At 44.6% G+C, this 23,524-nt stretch overlaps 1 protein-coding gene across 1 annotated transcript; it reads left to right on the top strand.

The window, feature by feature from the left end:
* The first annotated feature begins 17,506 nt into the window (after positions 1–17,506).
* Positions 17,507–22,513, top strand: LOC139392417 (TLR4 interactor with leucine rich repeats-like). Its single transcript, XM_071140391.1, has one exon. It carries the CDS (start codon positions 17,677–17,679, stop codon positions 20,197–20,199), a length of 2,523 nt encoding a protein of 840 aa, XP_070996492.1. The 5' UTR covers positions 17,507–17,676; the 3' UTR covers positions 20,200–22,513.
* The last annotated feature ends 1,011 nt before the right edge of the window (positions 22,514–23,524 follow it).

Genomic DNA, 23,524 nt, shown 5'->3' with positions numbered 1-23,524 from the left:
GGAATTTCGATTTTGATGTTCCTTTTAAATGGCATAGAATAATCTTCTTGCTTTGTCTCTCAGCTCATTCACAGCCATGTGAGAGCTACCTGTGTTGCTGATATTTAGTCCTAGATATGTGTAGTTTTTGGTGTGTTCTAATAGAACTGTGTCCAAATAGAATTTATATTTGTCATCCTGATTTCCGGACCTTTTTTGAAATATCATTATATTAGTTTTTTTAGGTTAACGGTCAGAGTCCAGGTCTGACAGAACCTGTGGTTAACGGTCAGAGTCCAGGTCTGACAGAACCTGTGGTTAACGGTCAGAGCCCAGGTCTGACAGAACCTGTGGTTAACGGTCAGAGCCCAGGTCTGACAGAACCTGTGGTTAACGGTCAGAGCCCAGGTCTGACAGAACCTGTGGTTAACGGTCAGAGCCCAGGTCTGACAGAACCTGTGGTTAACGGTCAGAGCCCAGGTCTGACAGAACCTGTGGTTAACGGTCAGAGCCCAGGTCTGACAGAACCTGTGGTTAACGGTCAGAACCCAGGTCTGACAGAACCTGTGGTTAACGGTCAGAGCCCAGGTCTGACAGAACCTGTGGTTAACGGTCAGAGCCCAGGTCTGACAGAACCTGTGGTTAACGGTCAGAGCCCAGGTCTGACAGAACCTGTGGATAACGGTCAGAACCCAGGTCTGACAGAACCTGTGGTTAACGGTCAGAGTCCAGGTCTGACAGAACCTGTGGTTAACGGTCAGAGCACAGGTCTGACAGAACCTGTGGTTAACGGTCAGAGTCCAGGTCTGACAGAACCTGTGGTTAACGGTCAGAGCCCAGGTCTGACAGAACCTGTGGTTAACGGTCAGAGTCCAGGTCTGACAGAACCTGTGGTTAACGGTCAGAGTCCAGGTCTGACAGAACCTGTGGTTAACGGTCAGAACCCAGGTCTAACAGAACCTGTGGTTAACGGTCAGAGTCCAGGTCTGACAGAACCTGTGGTTAACGGTCAGAGCCCAGGTCTGACAGAACCTGTGGTTAACGGTCAGAGCCCAGGTCTGACAGAACCTGTGGTTAACGGTCAGAGCCCAGGTCTGACAGAACCTGTGATTAACGAGGTCTGACAGAACCTGTGGTTAACGGTCAGAGTCCAGGTCTGACAGAACCTGTGGTTAACGGTCAGAGCCCAGGTCTGACAGAACCTGTGGTTAACGGTCAGAGTCCAGGTCTGACAGAACCTGTGGTTAACGGTCAGAGTCCAGGTCTGACAGAACCTGTGGTTAACGGTCAGAGCCCAGGTCTGACAGAATCTGTGAAGATGATCTAGGTGCTGCTGTAGCCCCTCTTTCGTGGGAGACAGCAGCACCAGGTCATCTGCGTACAGCAGACACTTGATTTCAATGTTGTGTAGGGTGATACCAGGTGTTGCCGATTCTTCTAATGTTTTTGCCAATTCATTAATGTAGATGTTAAATAGTGTTGGACTTATTGGGAAAACCTGTTTCACTCCCCGTCCCTGAGAGAAGAAGTCTGTTTACTTGTTGTTAATTAATTAATGTAGATGTTAAATAGTGTTGGACTTATTGGGCAGCCCTGTTTCACTGCCCGTCCCTGAGAGAAGAAGTCTGTTTACTTGTTGCCAATTTTAACCGCACTTTTGTTTTTAGTGTACATTGATTTAATAAAATCATATGTTTCCCCTCCAATACCACTTTCTATTCGTTTATAAAAAATACCTTCTTGCCAAATTGAATCCAATGCTTTCTTGAAATCTACAAAACACGAGTAGATTTTGCCTTTGTTTTGGTTGACTTGTTTATCAATTAGAGTGTGGAGGGTGTAAATGTGGTCTGTTGTACGCTCATTTAAAAAAAATCCAATCTGGCTTCTGCTCAGGATGTTGTGTTCGTCAAGGAAATTATGTAGTCTGCTTGCGTTAACAGCAACTTGGGGAAAATTCTCTGCAGTATTATATACTGCAGAGAATTTTCCCCAAGTTGCTGTTAACGCAAATTCCTCTGTAATTATTTGGGTCAAATTTGTCTCCATTTTTATAGATAGGTGTGATCAATCTCTGGTTCCAAATATCGGGGAAAATACCTGTAGTGAGGATAATGTTGAAGAGTTTGAGTATAGCCAATTTTAATTTGTGGTCTGTATATTTGATCATTTCATTTAAAATACCATCAGCACCACAGGCCTTTTTGGGTTGGAGAGTGCATAGTTTTTCCAATAATTCTTCTTCTGTAATTGGGGTATCCACAGGATTCTGATAGTCTTTAACTGCTGATTCAAGGATTTGTCATGTTTCTTGTTTATCTTTTTGTTCAGGGCTCTTTGTTATATTGCTGTAGAGGTTTGCAAAGTGATTTCTCCACATATCCCCATTTTGGAAAGCCAATTCCTCATGACGAGGTGTGTTTAATTTATTCCAATTCTCCCAGAAGTGGTTTGATTCTATAGATTCCTCAATTCCATCCAGCTGATTTCTAATGTGCTGTTCCTTTTTTGTTCTTAGTGTGTGTTTGTATTGCTTCAGTGTTTCCCCATATTGAAGGCATGTATTTTTGTTGTCTGGTTCTCTGTGTTTTTGATTAGATATATTTCTCAATGACTTTCTTAGATTTTTGCAATCATTATCAAACCATTTTTCATTATCTGTTATTTCTGGTTTGCTCTTATGCTTCTTTAAATTAGCCAAGGGGGCTAATTTGTCAAATATAAAGCTAATGTTCCAAACAGCCAAATTTACACCTTCATTGCTGAAGGAGAATGTTAAGGCTAAAAAGTTGTCCAGGAGAGATTGTCTTTTTTGGCTACTAATTGCTTTTTGGTAGATGTCTGTACTGTTTGCACTCCATCTATAGGCCTGTTTTGTACCATGTAATTTATTGGGCCATGATGCTTCATGGTTGGGTTCTGCTCTTCTCAGATACACTGTGATTTTACTGTGGTCTGAGAGAGGTGTTAGTGGGCTGACTGTGAAGGCTCTGAGAGACTCTGGGTTTAGGTCGGTGAGGAAGTAGTCTACAGTGCTGCTGCCAAGGGATGAGCTGTAGATGTACCTACCAAAAGAGTCCCCTCTCAGCCTACCATTAACTATGTACAGACCCAGTGTTCGACAGAGCTTCAAGAGCTGTACTCTGTTTTTGTTTTTCACTTTGTCATAGTTGTTTCTGTGGGGGTATATGGGGAGGGAAAGGTTGTTGCTTCCTGGTAGGTGTTTATCCCCATGACTGTTAATAGTGTCTTGTTCTTCTGCTGTTCTAGCATTCAGGTCTCCACAGACCAGTACGTTGCCTTGGGCCTGAAAGTGACTAATTCCCCCCTCTAGAATGGAGAAAGTCTCTTCATTGAAGTAGGGTGACTCTGAGGGGGGAATGTATGTGGCACAGAGGAAGACGTTTTTATCTGTCAAGATAGTCTCCTTGTTGATTTTTAACCATATAAAGAATTCTCCTGTTTTGATCAATTCGATTGAATTAATTAGTTCAGATTTATACCATATTAGCATTCCCCCTGAGTCTCTGCCCTGTTAGATTCCTTTTAATTTAGTGGATGGTATGATTATCTCCCTATAACCTAGTGGACAGCCAGTGGAAACATCACCTCTGCACCATGTTTCCTGTACTACTACAATATCAACATCAGCAATTTATTTCAGGAAGTCTGGGTTTCTGCTCTTCAGTCCAAAAGCAGAGGGGGGGGAGGCCTCGTCTGGGTGGCTCTGAAACTGGCTGTGGTGGGCATTGAGGTTGGTGGTGCTGTGGTCGTGGCTGGGGGTTCCAGGGTGCTGGTCCGGGGTGTTGTCTCTGTGATCTTGGCGGGGTGGAGATTGAGGACTGTTCCTGGGTGGAGACGTCGGACTGCGGTTTAAAGCAACGTCCTTGAGTGTCTTGGCAAGGATGGGGACTGTCTCCCTGTACAAGTGAACATGGTCATAGAGACAGTCCAGATCGATGGTGGGCCAGGTGTACATTGGGTCGCAGGGCACAGTCCCGGGATAGGCTGGTGTTTATTCTTTGGATTGAGGCAGGGTGGAATTCCTTCCTCTGTAGAAGGGTTGACACCACGATTCTTGAGTTGGGGAAGATTGCGGAGGCCTTCTCAATCACTCCCCGTAGTGAAGTCGCCACCCTCTCCTGCTGAGCACGCAGGTCATTGCTTCCGGTGTGTATGATTATGTGGCTTGGCGACCCGAGATGGGCCTTATCAAGCAGCTCCATGGCACTCTGCGTTGTTGGGCACCACACCTTTCTCGTTTTGTCTAGGGAAAAGTTTCTTCTCCTGAACAAACTTCCCATTTGAGTCCATCAACAGGACGATGTTAGCCAGTGTTTCTTCTGGACTGGAGGGGGTAGAGGGGGGGCTGGTGGGTGTTGGAGCTGGGGTGTGGCAGGTCTGTGCAGGTGCTGCTGTCAGTGGGAGGCTGTTCTCTGGGTTGGGGAAGCCTGGCTGGTTGATCTGGGCTCCTCTTCTGTGTGAGGGCAGGTTATAGTGGTGTTCTAGCTGCTCCTGCAGCATGTCCTCTGTTCTCTTTCTCTCCTGCAGCTCCTCTCTTAGTGTGGTCAGATCGTTATTACTGTTCTACATGTCTTTTTGGAGCTCTCTCACCTCCTTTGTTAGATCAGCCAGCTCTCTCTTGAGTCCGTCTCTCTCTTGCTGAACCTCTTTCAGCTGTGTTGCAAGGCTGCTGTCCTGCTCTGTCCTCACCTTGGTTAGGAGCTCCTCTAAGGTGTGGTTGTCTGGTTGCTGTTTGCTCACGCTCTACCTCAGCAGGACCACCTCCACCTCCAGTTTGGTGAACTCATTCCTCATGGCAGCCATGGTGGTGAGGAGGGCCTGAGCCTGCTCTGCACTGAGGGGGTCGCTCTCCTCCTGGGGCGTGTCCTCCACTATGGTGGGAAGAGAGGTGCTGGATGTGCCTTTTTGGGTGGGGAGAGTATGGGTGAGGGTGGTGCTGGTGGAGTTTGTCTTGTGGGAGGGCATGTCACTGGTGGTGTCCTTCTCTCTCTGCTCTCTCCTTAATGGTCTGAAAGTCTGTTTCAAACAGCCTAATATTACCTTGCACCATGAGAGTCCCAATCTTGTAGAGGTTGATTGTTATCATGGTGCTGTCAGGGTCGTCTGTCTCTTTGACTTTCAGCTTCCACCCATTACAGATTCCCTCTTCTTTATGGATGGGTAGTGAGAGCAGACTGCTGAGCGCCATGCATTTGGCTGGTCAGTGAGGAAGATGAGATTACTCATGTCACCGTTTTTGTAGTGGTCTGCGAAAAGGGTTTCTGGCCTCCCCTTTAGTAGTTTCTGTTTAAAAGCTTTCCTCGTTGTGTCATTTTTTACCTCTTTTAGGGTAGAGAATGGATTCTGCGCTAAGGGGGAGTGAGGACATGGTGCCTGTGGGCTCTGCTATGGCGCTGTTCTGCTGCCCCGTTGCCATGGCAACCGATTTGTTCATCTGCTGCTGTTGCTAGCTAGCGCGTATTTAGTTCAAAAACCAGCAAAAAGAGTGACAAATCCTCACACAAAAAAACAGAAGATATGTTTAAAGTTAGTCTGTGCTCCTTTTTGGTTTACTCACTCAGTTTGGTCGTTTGATGTAGTTTTTTAAAACTTTCTAACAACAACTAGAGTTGTTGTTCATCACTTCTTGTCTGGAATTCTTTTTCGATTAGGGTGTTTATCTCATTCTAAAAACAAAGAAATATGAAATATATCAGGAGCTCATGTTGAGCATGACTAGAGCAAGAGTTATTATATCTCTCTCTCTGACAGAATGAGGCCTCTCTCTCTCTCTCTCTCTCTCTCTCTGACAGAATGAGGTATCTCTCTCTCTCTCTCTGACAGAATGAGGCCTCTCTCTCTCTCTCTCTGATAGAATGAGGCCTCTCTCTCTCTCTCTCTCTCTCTGATAGAATGAGGCCTCCCTCTCTCTCACTCTCTCTGACAGAATTAGGCCTCTCTTTCTCTCTCTCTCTCTCTCTCTCTCTCTCTCTCTCTCTCTCTCTCTCTCTCTCTCTCTCTTTCTCTTTCTCTCTCTCTCTCTCTCTGATAGAATGAGGCCTCTCTCTCTCTCTCTCTTTCTCTCTCTCTGACAGAATGAGGCTTCTCTCTCTCTCAATCTCTGACAGAATGAGGCCTCTCTCTTTCTCTCTCTCTCCCTCTCTCTCTCTCTCTCTCTCTCTCTCTCTCGCTATCTCACTCTCTCTCTGACAGAATGAGGCCCCTCTCTCTCTCTCTCTCTCTCTCTCTCTCTCTCTCTCTCTCTCTCTGACAGAATGAGGCCTCTCTCTCTCTCAATCTCTGACAGAATGAGGCCTCTCTCTCTCTCTCTCTCTCTCTCTCTCTCTCTCTCTCTCTCTCTCTCTCTCTCTCTGACAGAATGAGGCCTCTCTCTGTGTGTTGAGGGGGAAATGTAAATTGTGTGGTGCTGACTGGACAGTCCAAGGCTGTGGGGAAGAGAGGAGTGATGAGAGAGAAGGACTGATGAAACCAGACTGTGTCCACCTTTGTGCTCAGGCACACTGACAGGCAACCCTGTCCTGGGTCCTGAATGGACCTCTTTGTGAGAGTCTGGAATTGGGTCAGCATCAGAAGACTATAGCTCACTGACTAGAGGCTCTATCTACAAGTACATCCGTCTCTTCTCTCTCTCTCTCTTTCACTCCTTCTCCCTCTCTTTCTCTCCCTCTCTCTATCTCTGAGTAATGTTTGTCTATTCTTTCCTCTCCTTCCCCTTTTCTCCAGCTCTCTGCCCTGAATATCTGTTTATCTTTTTTCTCTCTCCCCCTCTTTCTTTCCCTCTCTATCTCTGTCTATAATATGTTTATTCTGTCTTTCGACCCCTCTCCTTCCCCCTCTCTCCAGCACCCTTCACTGAATATCTGTTTATTCTTTTTATCTCTCGTCTCTCCCTATTTTTTTTATCTAAACTCTCCCTCTCTCCAGCTCTCAGACAGCAGCAAAACGCATTTCTCTCTCCAGGCCATGTGTGACTTAACTATTCTACTCTTCCTCTCCTCCTTCAAGTTCTTCTACACCAATATTTCATTAATACCTCACTGAACTTTACTAAACTGTGTAAACTATATGGCCCACACTGTTAGTTGGCACATTAACAATACCCTCAAGTGGAGGCTGGTGGGAGGAGCTATAGGAGGACGGGCTCGTTGTAATGGCTGGAATAGAACAGAGTTGTACACGTAGTTTCCATATCTTTGATGTGTTCGATACCATTCCATTTATTCCATTCCAGTCTTTACAATGAGCCTGTCCTCCTATAGCTCCTCCCACCAGCCTCCACTGCCTCATAACTAACATTGACTAACTGCATTGCAAAGAGCTTTTCTACACTCATTTAATGACAGTGAAATATCTTATTCTATTAGCGTAACTCGTGAAACTTTGCTGACAGTTAGTGCTGAGCAATTAGTGCTTTTATGAGTCGCTTCAGTTTCCGCTCGATTATTTAAAAATAATGACATTAAATGCATTATTAAATATAATGACATAAAAATACTTCTTTAGCTTTTTAATGAAAATTCCAAAGCCCAGAATAGTGAACATTCAGTTGCCCAAACCATTTGTGAATGATTTGATTTCGAGAGAGAAGTGGTGCATTGGGCTCACAAAAACTGAACTAAATGCAATTCAAGTAATTGAACCAACATTGGTCAATTAGTTGTTTAATAACCCCAAAAAACAAAATGTGGGTTAATAGCTCAGCACTACGGACAGTGTCCCCCCCCCCACTGATCCAGGGTCATTTATCAAAGGTGAGTTCACACAACAATACTCCAAACCTTGTGTGTGCCTGTTTTCCCAAAGAGATTGGTCTGCATCAATTTTGAACTTGACAGGAAAGTGTGCGTAGCCTGGCCTATTTCATTTCAGGGCCTATACCAAAGCAGTAGATAGAAACACATTTTCATGTATTGATAAACAAAATATTGAACAACAGTTCATACTTTACATAGAAGTGTGGGCTGTAGCATATTCTTTTAAACTGTTTGAAAGAATAATACATTGTACAACATGCACGGCCAGTGTGCACTATATTTAGTTTGGAAAAGCTGCTGCAATGTTCTGCACACAACTTTATAAAAATGTGATCAAATTTGCCATTGAGCTTTCTTTTAGGAACCATGATGGCCCGGTTCCAACGTCATCAAAACATGCATCAAATATGTATATTTTTTTGTTACCATAAAATGTGAATGGAAGGCGCTGTTGTCAGAAGTTATAAGGATAATTTAGTCCCTAATGGCAGCCTGCAGTACTTGGTCGGCCTTCAACTTGAGTTACTCAATGGGAGGGAAAAAAGAGCTAGCCTGCAGCTGTACTTCCTGGAGTAGCTCAAACTGCGCATGTTCCGTCTCCATAAGACGCCATCTTAAACAACTTAATTTGGCTTCAATGCGTTTTCGAATCTTCACATAGGAATGAATGGTGTCATGTGATGGATGGCTTTGTCCATTTATATTGGTTGTAGGTACAAATACAATGTTGCTCTGATTTATCAATGTAAACATGTGTATATGTTGCATGTGACAGTTTGATAAATCCCAATCATTTGTGGCGCACACAAATCCTAGAATATCCACGTCTGCCAGAATTTAGTAAGAAATGTACGCAAGGTTGATAAAGGATGAACCAGGGCTGAATCTGGGCTCAGACAGAGTTCTGGCCTTAAAAATGCTTCCTCTCATCTCCTTCTCAGTCCTAGAACACACAGGCACACACACACATGTACACAAACACACAAGCGCACACTTGTGCATACAGAGAAAGAGAGATGGAGAGAATGAGAGGGAGAAATAGAGCTTCCTCCCATCAGAGTCTGACAGACTGAGAGAAAAATTCATGTGAAGGGCTAGACAGGAAATGACCTCGCTGGAGCAGGGGCTCCTGAGCACCCCTGATCCCAGATTTGTTGGGAGACATTACTCACTGTGATCTCTAATAGACATGCATGAGAATTGGACTAATGCTCTTATGGGCTCTCCCTCACTGTCAGCAATCCTAGGAATTTATAGATACAAAAATTGCATCACTTGCTTTCATAGGGTGGTTAAATCATTTTTGTTTGTATTTGTGCATGCGTGCATGTGTGTCAGTGTGTGTGCGGTGCATGTGCACAACCGTCTGTGTGGGGGTGTGTGAGCACTGTTTAATGACAACCTTGTCTCCAGATCAGTGCTCCTGTAGAATATATTTCATGTTGTGCGGTAAAAGATGGCGTACATTTTCCACAGGTTGTCTTGGTGATTGTTACACCACTACTTCTTTCACTCTGGTCTTCTACAAGATGTGGATGTTGTGGTTACTCTACAAGTGCACTTCCTCTTGCGCCACCAAGATAAAAACCTCTTGGTACAAGCTGTGGGGCATTAAGGCTGCGTTAACACAGGCAGACCAATTAGTGGCAAACGATCTGATTGGTCAAAATACCAATAATGGAAAAATATCTGATCTTATTGTTCAAAAACCAATTAGTGACAAATGAGAATTGGGCGTCCTAAGAAACCCAACCTATCAGGAAGCTATGCTATTCTAAATCCTCACACACAGTAGGCAGCATTACACAGTATAATGACTAGACAACAACCTAGAGCCGACAGTCCACTACATGACTCCACTACAACCTACAGTCTACTACATGACTACACTACAACCTACAGTCTACTACATGACTACACTACAACCTACAGTCCACTACATGACTACACTACAACCTACAGTCTACTACATGACTACACTACAAACTACAGTCCACTACATGACTACACCGTAACCTACGGTCAACTACATGACTAGACTACAACCTACAGTCTACTACATGACTACACAACAAACTACAGTCCACTACATGACTCCACTACAACCTACAGTCTACTACATGACTACACTACAACCTACAGTCTACTACATGACTACACTACAAACTACAGTCCACTACATGACTCCACTACAACCTACAGTCTACTACATGACTACACTACAACCTAGTCTACTACATGACTACACTACAACCTACAGTCCACTACATGACTCCACTACAACCTAGTCTACTACATGACTACACTACAACCTACAGTCCACTACATGACTACACTACAACCTACAGTCCACTACATGACTACACCGTAACCTACAGTCTACTACATGACTACACTACAACCTACAGTCTACTACATGACTACACTACAAACTACAGTCTACTACATGACTACACTACAACCTACAGTCCACTACATGACTACACCGTAACCTACAGTCTACTACATGACTACACTACAACCTACAGTCTACTACATGACTACACTACAAACTACAGTCCACTACATGACTACACTACACCCTAGTCTACTAAATGACTACACTACAACCTAAAGTCTACTACATGACTACACTACAACCTACAGTCCACTACATGACTCCACTACAACCTAGTCTACTACATGACTACACTACAACCTACAGTCCACTACATGACTACACTACAACCTACAGTCCACTACATGACTACACCGTAACCTACAGTCTACTACATGACTACACTACAACCTACAGTCTACTACATGACTCCACTACACCCTAGTCTACTAAATGACTACACTACAACCTAAAGTCTACTAAATGACTACACTACAACCTAAAGTCTACTACATGACTACACTACAACCTACAGTCCACTACATGACTACACTACAACCTAGTCTACTACATGACTACACTACAACCTACAGTCCACTACATGACTACACTACAACCTACAGTCCACCACATGACTACACTACAACCTACAGTCCACCACATGACTACACCGTAGCCTACGGTTCACTACATGACTCCACTACAACCTACAGTCCACTACATGACTACACCGTAACCTAAGGTCCACTACATGACTACACTACAACCTACGGTCCACTACATGACTACACTACAACCTAGAGTCCACTATATGACTACACCGTAACCTAGTCTCCTACATGACTAAACTACAACCTACAGTCCACTACATGACTACACTACAACCTCCCTACATGACTAAACTACAACCTACAGTCCACTACATGACTACACCGTAACCTAAGGTCCACTACATGACTACACTACAACCTACGGTCCACTACATGACTACACTACAACCTAGAGTCCACTATATGACTACACCGTAACCTAGTCTCCTACATGACTACACTTAACCTACAGTCCACTACATGACTACACTACAACCTACAGTCTACTACATGACTACACTACAACCTACAGTCCACTACATGACTACACTACAACCTACAGTCTACTACATGACTACACTACAAACTACAGTCCACTACATGACTACACCGTAACCTACGGTCCACTACATGACTAGACTACAACCTACAGTCTACTACATGACTACACAACAAACTACAGTCCACTACATGACTCCACTACAACCTACAGTCTACTACATGACTACACTACAACCTACAGTCTACTACATGACTACACTACAAACTACAGTCCACTACATGACTCCACTACAACCTACAGTCTACTACATGACTACACTACAACCTAGTCTTCTACATGACTACACTACAACCTACAGTCCACTACATGACTCCACTACAACCTAGTCTACTACATGACTACACTACAACCTACAGTCCACTACATGACTACACTACAACCTACAGTCCACTACATGACTACACCGTAACCTACAGTCTACTACATGACTACACTACAACCTGCAGTCTACTACATGACTACACTACAAACTACAGCCCACTACATGACTACACTACACCCTAGTCTACTAAATGACTACACTACAACCTAAAGTCTACTACATGACTACACTACAACCTACAGTCCACTACATGACTCCACTACAACCTAGTCTACTACATGACTACACTACAACCTACAGTCCACTACATGACTACACTACAACCTACAGTCCACTACATGACTACACCGTAACCTACAGTCTACTACATGACTACACTACAACCTACAGTCTACTACATGACTACACTACACCCTAGTCTACTAAATGACTACACTACAACCTAAAGTCTACTACATGACTACACTACAAACTACAGTCTACTACATGACTACACTACACCCTAGTCTACTAAATGACTACACTACGACCTAAAGTCTACTACATGACTACACTACAACCTACAGTCCACTACATGACTACACTACAACCTAGTCTACTACATGACTACACTACAACCTACAGTCCACTACATGACTACACTACAACCTACAGTCCACCACATGACTACACTACAACCTACAGTCCACCACATGACTACACCGTAGCCTACGGTTCACTACATGACTCCACTACAACCTACAGTCCACTACATGACTACACCGTAACCTAAGGTCCACTACATGACTACACTACAACCTACGGTCCACTACATGACTACACTACAACCCAGAGTCCACTATATGACTACACCGTAACCTAGTCTCCTACATGACTAAACTACAACCTACAGTCCACTACATGACTACACTACAACCTACAGTTCCCTACATGACTAAACTACAACCTACAGTCCACTACATGACTACACCGTAACCTAAAGTCCACTACATGACTACACTACAACCTACGGTCCACTACATGACTACACTACAACCTAGAGTCCACTATGTGACTACACCGTAACCTAGTCTCCTACATGACTACACTTAACCTACAGTCCACTACATGACTACACTACAACCTACAGTCTACTACATGACTACACTACAACCTACAGTCTACTACATGACTACACTACAAACTACAGTCCACTACATGACTACACCGTAACCTACGGTCCACTACATGACTAGACTACAACCTACAGTCTACTACATGACTACACAACAAACTACAGTCCACTACATGACTCCACTACAACCTACAGTCTACTACATGACTACACTACAACCTACAGTCTACTACATGACTACACTACAAACTACAGTCCACTACATGACTCCACTACAACATACAGTCTACTACATGACTACACTACAACCTAGTCTACTACATGACTACACTACAACCTACAGTCCACTACATGACTACACTACAACCTACAGTCCACTACATGACTACACCGTAACCTACAGTCTACTACATGACTACACTACAACCTACAGTCTACTACATGACTACACTACAAACTACAGTCCACCACATGACTACACTACAACCTACAGTCCACCACATGACTACACCGTAGCCTACGGTTCACTACATGACTCCACTACAACCTACAGTCCACTACATGACTACACCGTAACCTAAGGTCAACTACATGACTACACTACAACCTACGGTCCACTACATGACTACACTACAACCCAGAGTCCACTATATGACTACACCGTAACCTAGTCTCCTACATGACTAAACTACAACCTACAGTCCACTACATGACTACACTACAACCTACAGTTCCCTACATGACTAAACTACAACCTACAGTCCACTACATGACTACACCGTAACCTAAAGTCCACTACATGACTACACTACAACCTACGGTCCACTACATGACTACACTACAACCTAGAGTCCACTATATGACTACACCGTAACCTAGTCTCCTACATGACTACACTTAACCTACAGTCCACTACATGACTACACTACAACCTACAGTCTACTACATGACTACACAACAAACTACAGTCCACTACATGACTCCACTACAACCTACAGTCCACTACATGACTACACTACAACCTACAGTCTACTACATGACTACACTACAACCTACAGTCCACTACATGACTACACTACAACCTACAGTCTACTACATGACTACACTACAAACTACAGTCCACTACATGACTACACTTAACCTACAGTCCACTACATGACTACACTACAACCTACAGTCTACTACATGACTACACTACAACCTACAGTCCACTACATGACTACACTACAACCTACAGTCTACTACATGACTACACTACAAACTACAGTCCACTACATGACTACACCGTAACCTACGGTCCACTACATGACTAGACTACAACCTACAGTCTACTACATGACTACACAACAAACTACAGTCCACTACATGACTCCACTACAACCTACAGTCTACTACATGACTACACTACAACCTACAGTCTACTACATGACTACACTACAAACTACAGTCCACTACATGACTCCACTACAACCTAGAGTCTACTACATGACTACACTACAACCTAGTCTACTACATGACTACACTACAACCTACAGTCCACTACATGACTCCACTACAACCTACAGTCCACTACATGACTACACCGTAACCTACAGTCTACTACATGACTACACTACAACCTACAGTCTACTACATGACTACACTACAAACTACAGTCCACCACATGACTACACTACAACCTACAGTCCACCACATGACTACACCGTAGCCTACGGTTCACTACATGACTCCACTACAACCTACAGTCCACTACATGACTACACCGTAACCTAAGGTCAACTACATGACTACACTACAACCTACGGTCCACTACATGACTACACTACAACCCAGAGTCCACTATATGACTACACCGTAACCTAGTCTCCTACATGACTAAACTACAACCTACAGTCCACTACATGACTACACTACAACCTACAGTTCCCTACATGACTAAACTACAACCTACAGTCCACTACATGACTACACCGTAACCTAAAGTCCACTACATGACTACACTACAACCTACGGTCCACTACATGACTACACTACAACCTAGAGTCCACTATATGACTACACCGTAACCTAGTCTCCTACATGACTACACTTAACCTACATTCCACTACATGACTACACTACAACCTACAGTCTACTACATGACTACACTACAACCTACAGTCCACTACATGACTACACTACAACCTACAGTCTACTACATGACTACACTACAAACTACAGTCCACTACATGACTACACCGTAACCTACGGTCCACTACATGACTAGACTACAACCTACAGTCTACTACATGACTACACTACAAACTACAGTCCACTACATGACTCCACTACAACCTACAGTCTACTACATGACTACACTACAACCTAGTCTACTACATGACTACACTACAACCTACAGTCCACTACATGACTCCACTACAACCTAGTCTACTACATGACTACACTACAACCTACAGTCCACTACATGACTACACTACAACCTACAGTCCACTACATGACTACACCGTAACCTACAGTCTACTACATGACTACACTACAACCTACAGTCTACTACATGACTACACTACAAACTACAGTCCACTACATGACTACACTACACCCTAGTCTACTAAATGACTACACTACAACCTAAAGTCTACTACATGACTACACTACAACCTACAGTCCACTACATGACTCCACTACAACCTAGTCTACTACATGACTACACTACAACCTACAGTCCACTACATGACTACACTACAACCTACAGTCCACTACATGACTACACCGTAACCTACAGTCTACTACATGACTACACTACAACCTACAGTCTACTACATGACTACACTACACCCTAGTCTACTAAATGACTACACTACAACCTAAAGTCTACTACATGACTACACTACAAACTACAGTCTACTACATGACTACACTACACCCTAGTCTACTAAATGACTACACTACAACCTAAAGTCTACTACATGACTACACTACAACCTACAGTCTACTACATGACTACACTACACCCTAGTCTACTAAATGACTACACTACAACCTAAAGTCTACTACATGACTACACTACAACCTACAGTCCACTACATGACTACACTACAACCTAGTCTACTACATGACTACACTACAACCTACAGTCCACTACATGACTACACTACAACCTACAGTCCACCACATGACTACACTACAACCTACAGTCCACCACATGACTACACCGTAACCTACGATCCACTACATGACTCCACTACAACCTACAGTCCACTACATGACTACACTACAACCTACAGTCCACTACATGACTACACTACAACCTACAGTTCCCTACATGACTAAACTACAACCTACAGTCCACTACATGACTACACCGTAACCTACGGTCCACTACATGACTACACTACAACCTACGGTCCACTACATGACTACACTACAACCTAGAGTCCACTATATGACTACACCGTAACCTAGTCTCCTACATGACTACACTACAACCTACATTCCACTACATGACTACACCGTAACCTACAGTCTGCTACATGACTACACTACAACCTACAGTCCACTACATGACTACACCGTAACCTACAGTCTGCTACATGACTACACTACAACCTACAGTCCACTACATGACTACACCGTAACCTACAGTCTGCTACGTGACTACACTACAATCTACGGTCCACTACATGACTACACTACAACCTACAGTCCACTACATGACTACACTACAACCTACATCCACTACATGACTACACTACAACCTATAGTCTACTACATGACTACACTACAACCTACAGTCCACTACATGACTAGACTACAACCTACAGTCCACTACATGACTACACCGTAACCTACGGTCCACTCATCTTTCAAGATGAGATCCTAAACAATGATTTGGCAGTGATCTGTAGTCTTAACACAGGCACTATGACCTGAATTCCTCTTGTATAATGTAAACCATATGTGTTTGAAATAGCCCCCCGACCGACCATCTTGAATTAGCTGGTGTTCATTGATGAGGGCATGGGTAAATGACCTGCAATATATCTTTCTTTATTTTTCTCATACTTCAATATTCTCTATCTTGTAGAAGTGTATTAATAACAGCAGTAACACAGTTTTAAGGTGTTGTTCTTTTGTGTGAGCTAGGTTATCTCAGTTCCACACTCTCTGTCTTTTCTTCCTCAGGTGATTGGCTGCCTGTACTGCTCCATTATGCACTTTGAACCGTGTGCAAGGAGGGAGTCAGTCAGGGGGACTGAGTCAGTCAGGGGGACACTCGTGGGAAGGAAGGCTTCCCGTCTGCTTTCTCTATGCCAAGTATAGAATCCTGCCTCGCGACCCCCGGTGGTGCTGGGGCGTGCAGAAAACTTGGTCAAAGGGTTCGGTCACGTCTCTCTCTCTCTCTGCCTCGAATACAACAAGATATATGCGTACCTTTCTCCCACGCATTTGATTAGTTTCAGAGGACGCGTGTGTGTGTGACACATGTGTGTGTTCATGCGCGCGCTTGTGCGTATTTGCGCGCGCAGCTCTGTATCCTGTGCGCCAGGCGCTGTTCACATCTGGTCTTGGCGGGGACGGGAGTTGCGGGGGAGGGGTTGAGCATTTGTGTGTGTGTGTGCTCTGCGCCTGAACCCTGCGTTTTGTGCACGTCTGTAATTTGCACCAGATGACCAATTGGGGGATGGAGCATTCTGGGGAGGTAAGCGTTCCTCACACGGCATAACATCGCAGCGCACAAATGAACTTAGTATATGGACAACGCTGCATAACCATGGATCCAGACACTTCTGCACACTAAACTTTGTGCAGAGAAACTTCCGCTCCCCATTTTTTGGAGCAACAAGTGGATAATGGATATATCAGACGCGAAAGTGAGAGTGGAGAGTCGGGGTAACTGCACTTAAACACAAAGGGGAATGCTGCATCAGAAGGTTGTTCCAACTGCCGTTTGGGAATGGATACCGGTAATTTTGTGGCGGTCATCTGCTTTGTCCTTTTTTCCTGTGATGGGCTCCTCTCACCGTCACCCGCAAGCGGCTTCTGTCCGGAGCGCTGCGATTGCCAGCACGCGCAGCACCTCCTCTGCACAAACCGAGGGCTTCGCGCGGTACCCAAGGTGCCCTCCTCGCGAGTCCCAGAGGACGTATTTGTCTTCAGCCTCGGGGGAAACTTCATTGGTAACATCACTGCCTTCGACTTCACTCGGTATGGAAATCTTATAAGGTTGAACTTACAGTATAATCAAATACAGACCATTCACCCTAAAGCGTTTGAAAAGCTCTCCAAATTGGAGGAGCTGTATTTGGGCAACAATCTGATATCAACAATACCTCCAGGAACGTTACAGTCACTGAAAAAACTGACAACTTTGTATGGCAATAACAATAACATGAAGAATATCACTCCAGAGCTGTTTGGTAACTTAGAGAGCGTTGTGAGGCTGAGGTTGGATGGGAACGCCATAGAACTGTTACAGGACTCTGTGTTCAAGAGCTTGACCAATCTGCATTATCTCCATCTAGAATCGAACCAGCTGAGCCACATTCACAGAAATGCCTTTTCCAAGCTCATCAAACTGCGCTTTCTCAACCTGGCGCAGAACAAACAGGCGGCCGTGCGTAATGTGTTTACATTTTCCCAGCTCAGGTCACTGTCTACCTTGCTGCTCTCTGAAAATGAAATACAATACGTCGGAAACCATGTTTTTCAAAATCTGAAAAAGCTATCTAAACTATCCCTCAGCAATAACAACATCTCCCGGTTGGAGAGCGAGGCTTTGAAGGGGCTGTCAAGCGTGAGAGAGTTTCTGATGGATGGGAACGAGCTGGAAGATATTCCCGCGGGACTTCTTGACCCGCTGGAGCAAATCGAGGAGCTGGACTTTAGTCGCAACCACATTTCCACTGTGAACTCGATGGCTTTTAAAAAACTAAAGCACCTGAGGGTTTTAAAACTCAAAGACAACCGGCTCACGAGCCTCTCCGGTCACATCTTCGCCCTCAACAGCCGCCTTTACGATTTGGATCTCCATGGCAACAACTGGACGTGTGACTGCCGCCTGAGCGAGCTGAAACAGTGGATGACGTCGGCGCACTCTCAAGGGAAGCTGCTGACTGTTTTCGTGCAGTGTCATCACCCAGCGACACTGAACGGGAAGTATCTGGATTATGTCAACAGCTCCCAGTTACAGACCCAAGAGAATTGGAGCCACTTGTGTGAGACCCAAATTGGGCCTGAGGAGAGCAGAGGTGGGGGAGTCCTGGAGAAGGAGGTGGAGGAGAGGATGATGAGAGAGGGGGAGGTGAGGAAGGATGTAGAAGAGCAGAGGGGAATTGGGAGTAGAGAAGGAGTGGAGATGAAGGCAATAGAGGAAGAGAACAGGGGTAGAGAGGAAGAGGAGAGAAAAGAGGGAGAACAGGAAGTAGGTATCCATCAGGAACAGGGAGGGCAAGAGGAGCGGGACAAATCCCTGTCGTTGGACAGGAAAAGGAGGAAGAAAATATCCGCTAGCCCCAGGTCGCGACCTTCTGCTGGGAAGCGTGAGAAAGGGAGGCGGGGTTCCGTTCTGGGCCGTGGTATTCCTCAAACACAAGCTCCTTTGCTCATCAACCCCATGGACCCAACCATAACCGTGCCTCAGACACTTGACAGCCAAAATAGCCATGGAAACCGTCTCAGTGGACCAATCACAGAGCTCCTCACCACCTCAGAGGAGCGGTTTGACCTTCTCAGAGGCGGTCAGGAGTATGGTCTACCAGTAATGACAGACCCCTGTATGTTCAACCGTCACTTTCTCACCAACGTGACCGTCGACCAGGTCGCCTCCAGCACGGCCACAGTCCACTGGACCACACGCCACCACCTCCGATTCACACCGGGATCCGGACCGGGACTAGACGAGGTCCACTACCGCTTGCTGTTCGACCGGTTCGGGACATCTGGCCGTTTCCCTCGCTATGTGTATGCCCGTGGCGGGGCGCGGTCGGTGATGTTACGAGAACTCCGCCCAGAAGTCACCTACATGGTGTGTGTGGAGGGGGTGGTGGGAGGGGCCGTGTGTCAGGTGGCACCCAGGGACCACTGCGCTGGATTGGTCACTCTCCCAGAGGAGTCTCGTCGCCAAGGGACACTGACTTCCGATCTCCACCTAGTCACCATTGCAACGCTGGCCATCAACGCCATCCTCCTGCTGGTGATTGGTGGAGCCTGGCTAGGGAAGACTTTGATGCGGAAGCTGAAAAGGAGGAAGTCGGCGGTGCATGTGCGTCACATGTACTCCACGCGGCGACCGTTCCGCGGCTCTATGGCAACGACGGCGGCTGTGTCGACTGACTTTACCAGTTTCCAGAGCAGCCGGCAACCACGGCTCGGAACCCTGGAGGAAGGGGGAGACCTCATTGAGTTCTCCTGCGACCGTTTCCTTGACAACAGCCCCACCCGTAGAGACAACAGCAACATGCAGAGGTTTTGTGATTAGTAGAACCCTAGAGACATACACTCTTAGAAAAAACAGTGCTACCTAGAACAAAAAGGGTTGTTCTGTGGAGACAGCCAAAGAACCCCTTTGGAACTCGTTTTCTAAGAGTGTAGAACATGAAAAACAATTGCTCTGTGTGACCAATATATACTATTCATGTTATTGTGAGCCATTAGACAATCCAAAAGTAGAACCCTTATCTAGAACCTGAGAACACCAAGACACCATTACAAGGAAGGAACATCCTCAGGAGGAAGTCTGAGGTGCTGCAGAGACAGAAACAGAACTGGACTGGATTTGAACCTGCACTGTAGGGCACTTCACCACAATAGCAGGACCACAGCCAGGGTGTTATGACCACACACACACACACACACACACACACACACACACACACACACACACACACACACACACACACACACACACACACACACACACACACACACACACACACACACACACACACACACACTCTTCCCAGCACACCATCTTATGCTGTAAACAAGTCCCTGCGCCAAGATGCAATTGGATGCATCTTGGTGCAGAGAAATCCCTCTCATAATAAAGCCATAATAACATTTGTCATGTGACATAGGCTACAGTTGTGCAGAGACGTTTTTAGGATTTCCACATCTGTTAGCAGGTCTCGATCATTTTTTTGCCTTTTACAAAACTAATTTCATGCAATTCTACGTCATTTACATGATAAAAGACATTAGCTGAATATTTGTTAATACCACACAAATGACCTAAATTAGTGGCTACTCTAACACTGTCAAACTGAGATAAATCTGGTCTTGAATTCAAACAAACAACAGCCCCGACCAATGAAGCAACACACACATTGTACAATATTAGGAGACAATATATATATATGTATATATTATAGGCTACAGTAGGCTACTAAATGACATGTCCAGTGCCACACTGACTCACCTAATGATGAAGATGTAGCCATAAGATACTACTCATGGTGATGGCCGATGCTCTCCTCTTGGCAACAGCTTATCTCAAGATGAGCTACTTTGAAAAACATTGCTGCTGTTGCTGGGAGTTGTTCTATTGGTTCTACAGATAGATTAGTCTTCTCTTTTCAGTGGTATGCATTTGCTTTCCAAACTTGACATTTTTCATGCAAATGTCTTTTGAAATTTGCAAAAGTCAAACAGACAGCTACAACCAACCATAGTAATATAATCCATAGAAATGTACATTCAAATCAGGACTTGCAGCCATTGCTAGTGTACCCATCAGTTGAATAGTCCAATTGCCAGGGTAAGAGGTCCCAAAACTCTGTTGATTATTTGTCTATGGCCACAAACGCAACAAGTTGTATATTTGCGCGCGCATGCTGGCCAAATCGCGGCCTTCCCGACTGTAGGCAACCAGTAACTGCCAAAATAAAGGAAACACTTGAGTAAATGAGGGCTACAAATAATATGTCATGCTGTGGGTGCATTTTCCTGGCATGGTTTAGGTCCACTTATAGACTCTATGCCAAGGAGCATTGAAGCTGTTCTGGCAGCTCATGGTGGCCAAACACCCTTTTAAGACACTTGGCTAAAATAATAATAAACAAATAATAGCAAAAAAAGTAATATTATTATATACATTTAAATGATTGCCTCTTGGGCGCCCTAATTGGCCAGTCACATGTATTTATTATGCAGTTACCAATCAAGGCAGGGCCCCCCAGTTATCCACATGTGCCCCCCTACCTATTCTTCTCCCCCCATCTGACGATTATCAGAGCAGCATCAGGCTGTCTACTCTCCTTGAGAGCCGGCTCCTGAATCGTCCTGTGTTTTATTTTTTATTTAACCTTTATTTAACTGGTTGGCTGTCGCAGTAAAAATGATATATATTTGACGTATATAGCATATACTGTATATATAATATATGCAGTATATCATTATTTTATTTTGCATTTCTTTTTTTGCTGCCTTTTGGGCCCCCCACAGCCCTGGGCCAAGGAGCTTCAACCCCGGTAATCCCCTGCATTAATCTGGCCCTGGTATGCAGCCCTGGTTATGACCCCAGCAGAGCCACAGTTAGGGCTGTGCTATGACCTCAGCAGAAGCACAGTTAGGGTGGTGTTATGACCATAGCAAAACCCCAGTTAGGGTGGTGTTATGACCGCAGCAGAACCACAGTTAGGGTGGTGTTATGACCAGGGTTGTGTTTGTGGGCGACCAAACAGCTGAGCTCATCAGTGCTGATTCAGACTCTACAGGAAGTCAATCCCACTGACTTCCTCGACTTCCTCTAAGCCTCATGCATTTCCTCTCCCATTTCCTTGCACCTGTGTGTGTGTGTGTGTGTGTGTGTGTGTGTGTGTGTGTGTGTGTGTGTGTGTGTGTGTGTGTGTGTGTGTGTGTGTGTGTGTGTGTGTGTGTGTGTGTGTGTGTGAGAGAGAGAGAGAGAGAGAGAGAGAGAGAAAGAGGGAGAGATAGAAAGAGAGAGAGAGAGAGAGAAAGAGGGAGAGAGAGAAAGAAAGAGAATATTACCTGATTTCATCTGGTGCTAATATTAGAGTATTAGACATTCATTTTTGTACAATTGTGTATAAAATCATTTCTAATGTGCCTGAAAATAAAAATAGCTGCTGGTTGGCAGAAAAATACTTAGAATGATCTGTTTTATATGTTGTTTTATACTTTTGTACTCAACTATGTATTGTGCTACAGGCAAGTAAGTAACAACATCCCTGACAATGTGACAGTTAGACCTATGGTCCATTTGTCTGTATGAAAATAAGATGGATACCTTTTCAAATAATGGTTGAAGTCCCTTGTGTGTTTGGTTCCAATATGAATAAATAAACAGGTATTACAGTCGTGGTATTTTTACAAAACAGTCAGGAAGTTCTTCAATCTTATTTTAATTTTTTTTTAATAAAATTGTAATTGTATTTATATTTGACCGTTATTTTACCAGGTAAGTTGACTGAGAACACATTCTCATGTACAGCAACGACCTGGCGAATAGTTACAAGGGAAAGGAGGGGGATGAATGAGCCAATTGTGAGCTAGGGGTGAATTGGGGGGCCATGATGGTCAGATTGGGAATTCAGCCAGGACACTGGGGTTAACACCCTTACTCTTACGATAAGTGCCATGGGATCTTTAGTGGCCACAGAGAATCAGGACACCCGTTTAACGTCGCATCCGAAAGATGGCACCCTACACAGGGCAGTGCATTGGGATATTTTTTTTTGACCTGAGGAAACACCACTTATTGCTGTATATTCATTTATAGAGAACAAATGTGTACACATTTCATCGTGTGTGTGTGTGTGTGTGAGAGAGAGAGAGAGAGAGAG

Source organism: Oncorhynchus clarkii, chromosome 32 (genome assembly GCF_045791955.1).
Source record: "Oncorhynchus clarkii lewisi isolate Uvic-CL-2024 chromosome 32, UVic_Ocla_1.0, whole genome shotgun sequence".
Lineage (NCBI taxonomy): Eukaryota > Metazoa > Chordata > Actinopteri > Salmoniformes > Salmonidae > Oncorhynchus > Oncorhynchus clarkii.
Note: the sequence above shows the minus strand (reverse complement) of the source record. Positions and strands in the feature narration are given on the sequence as shown.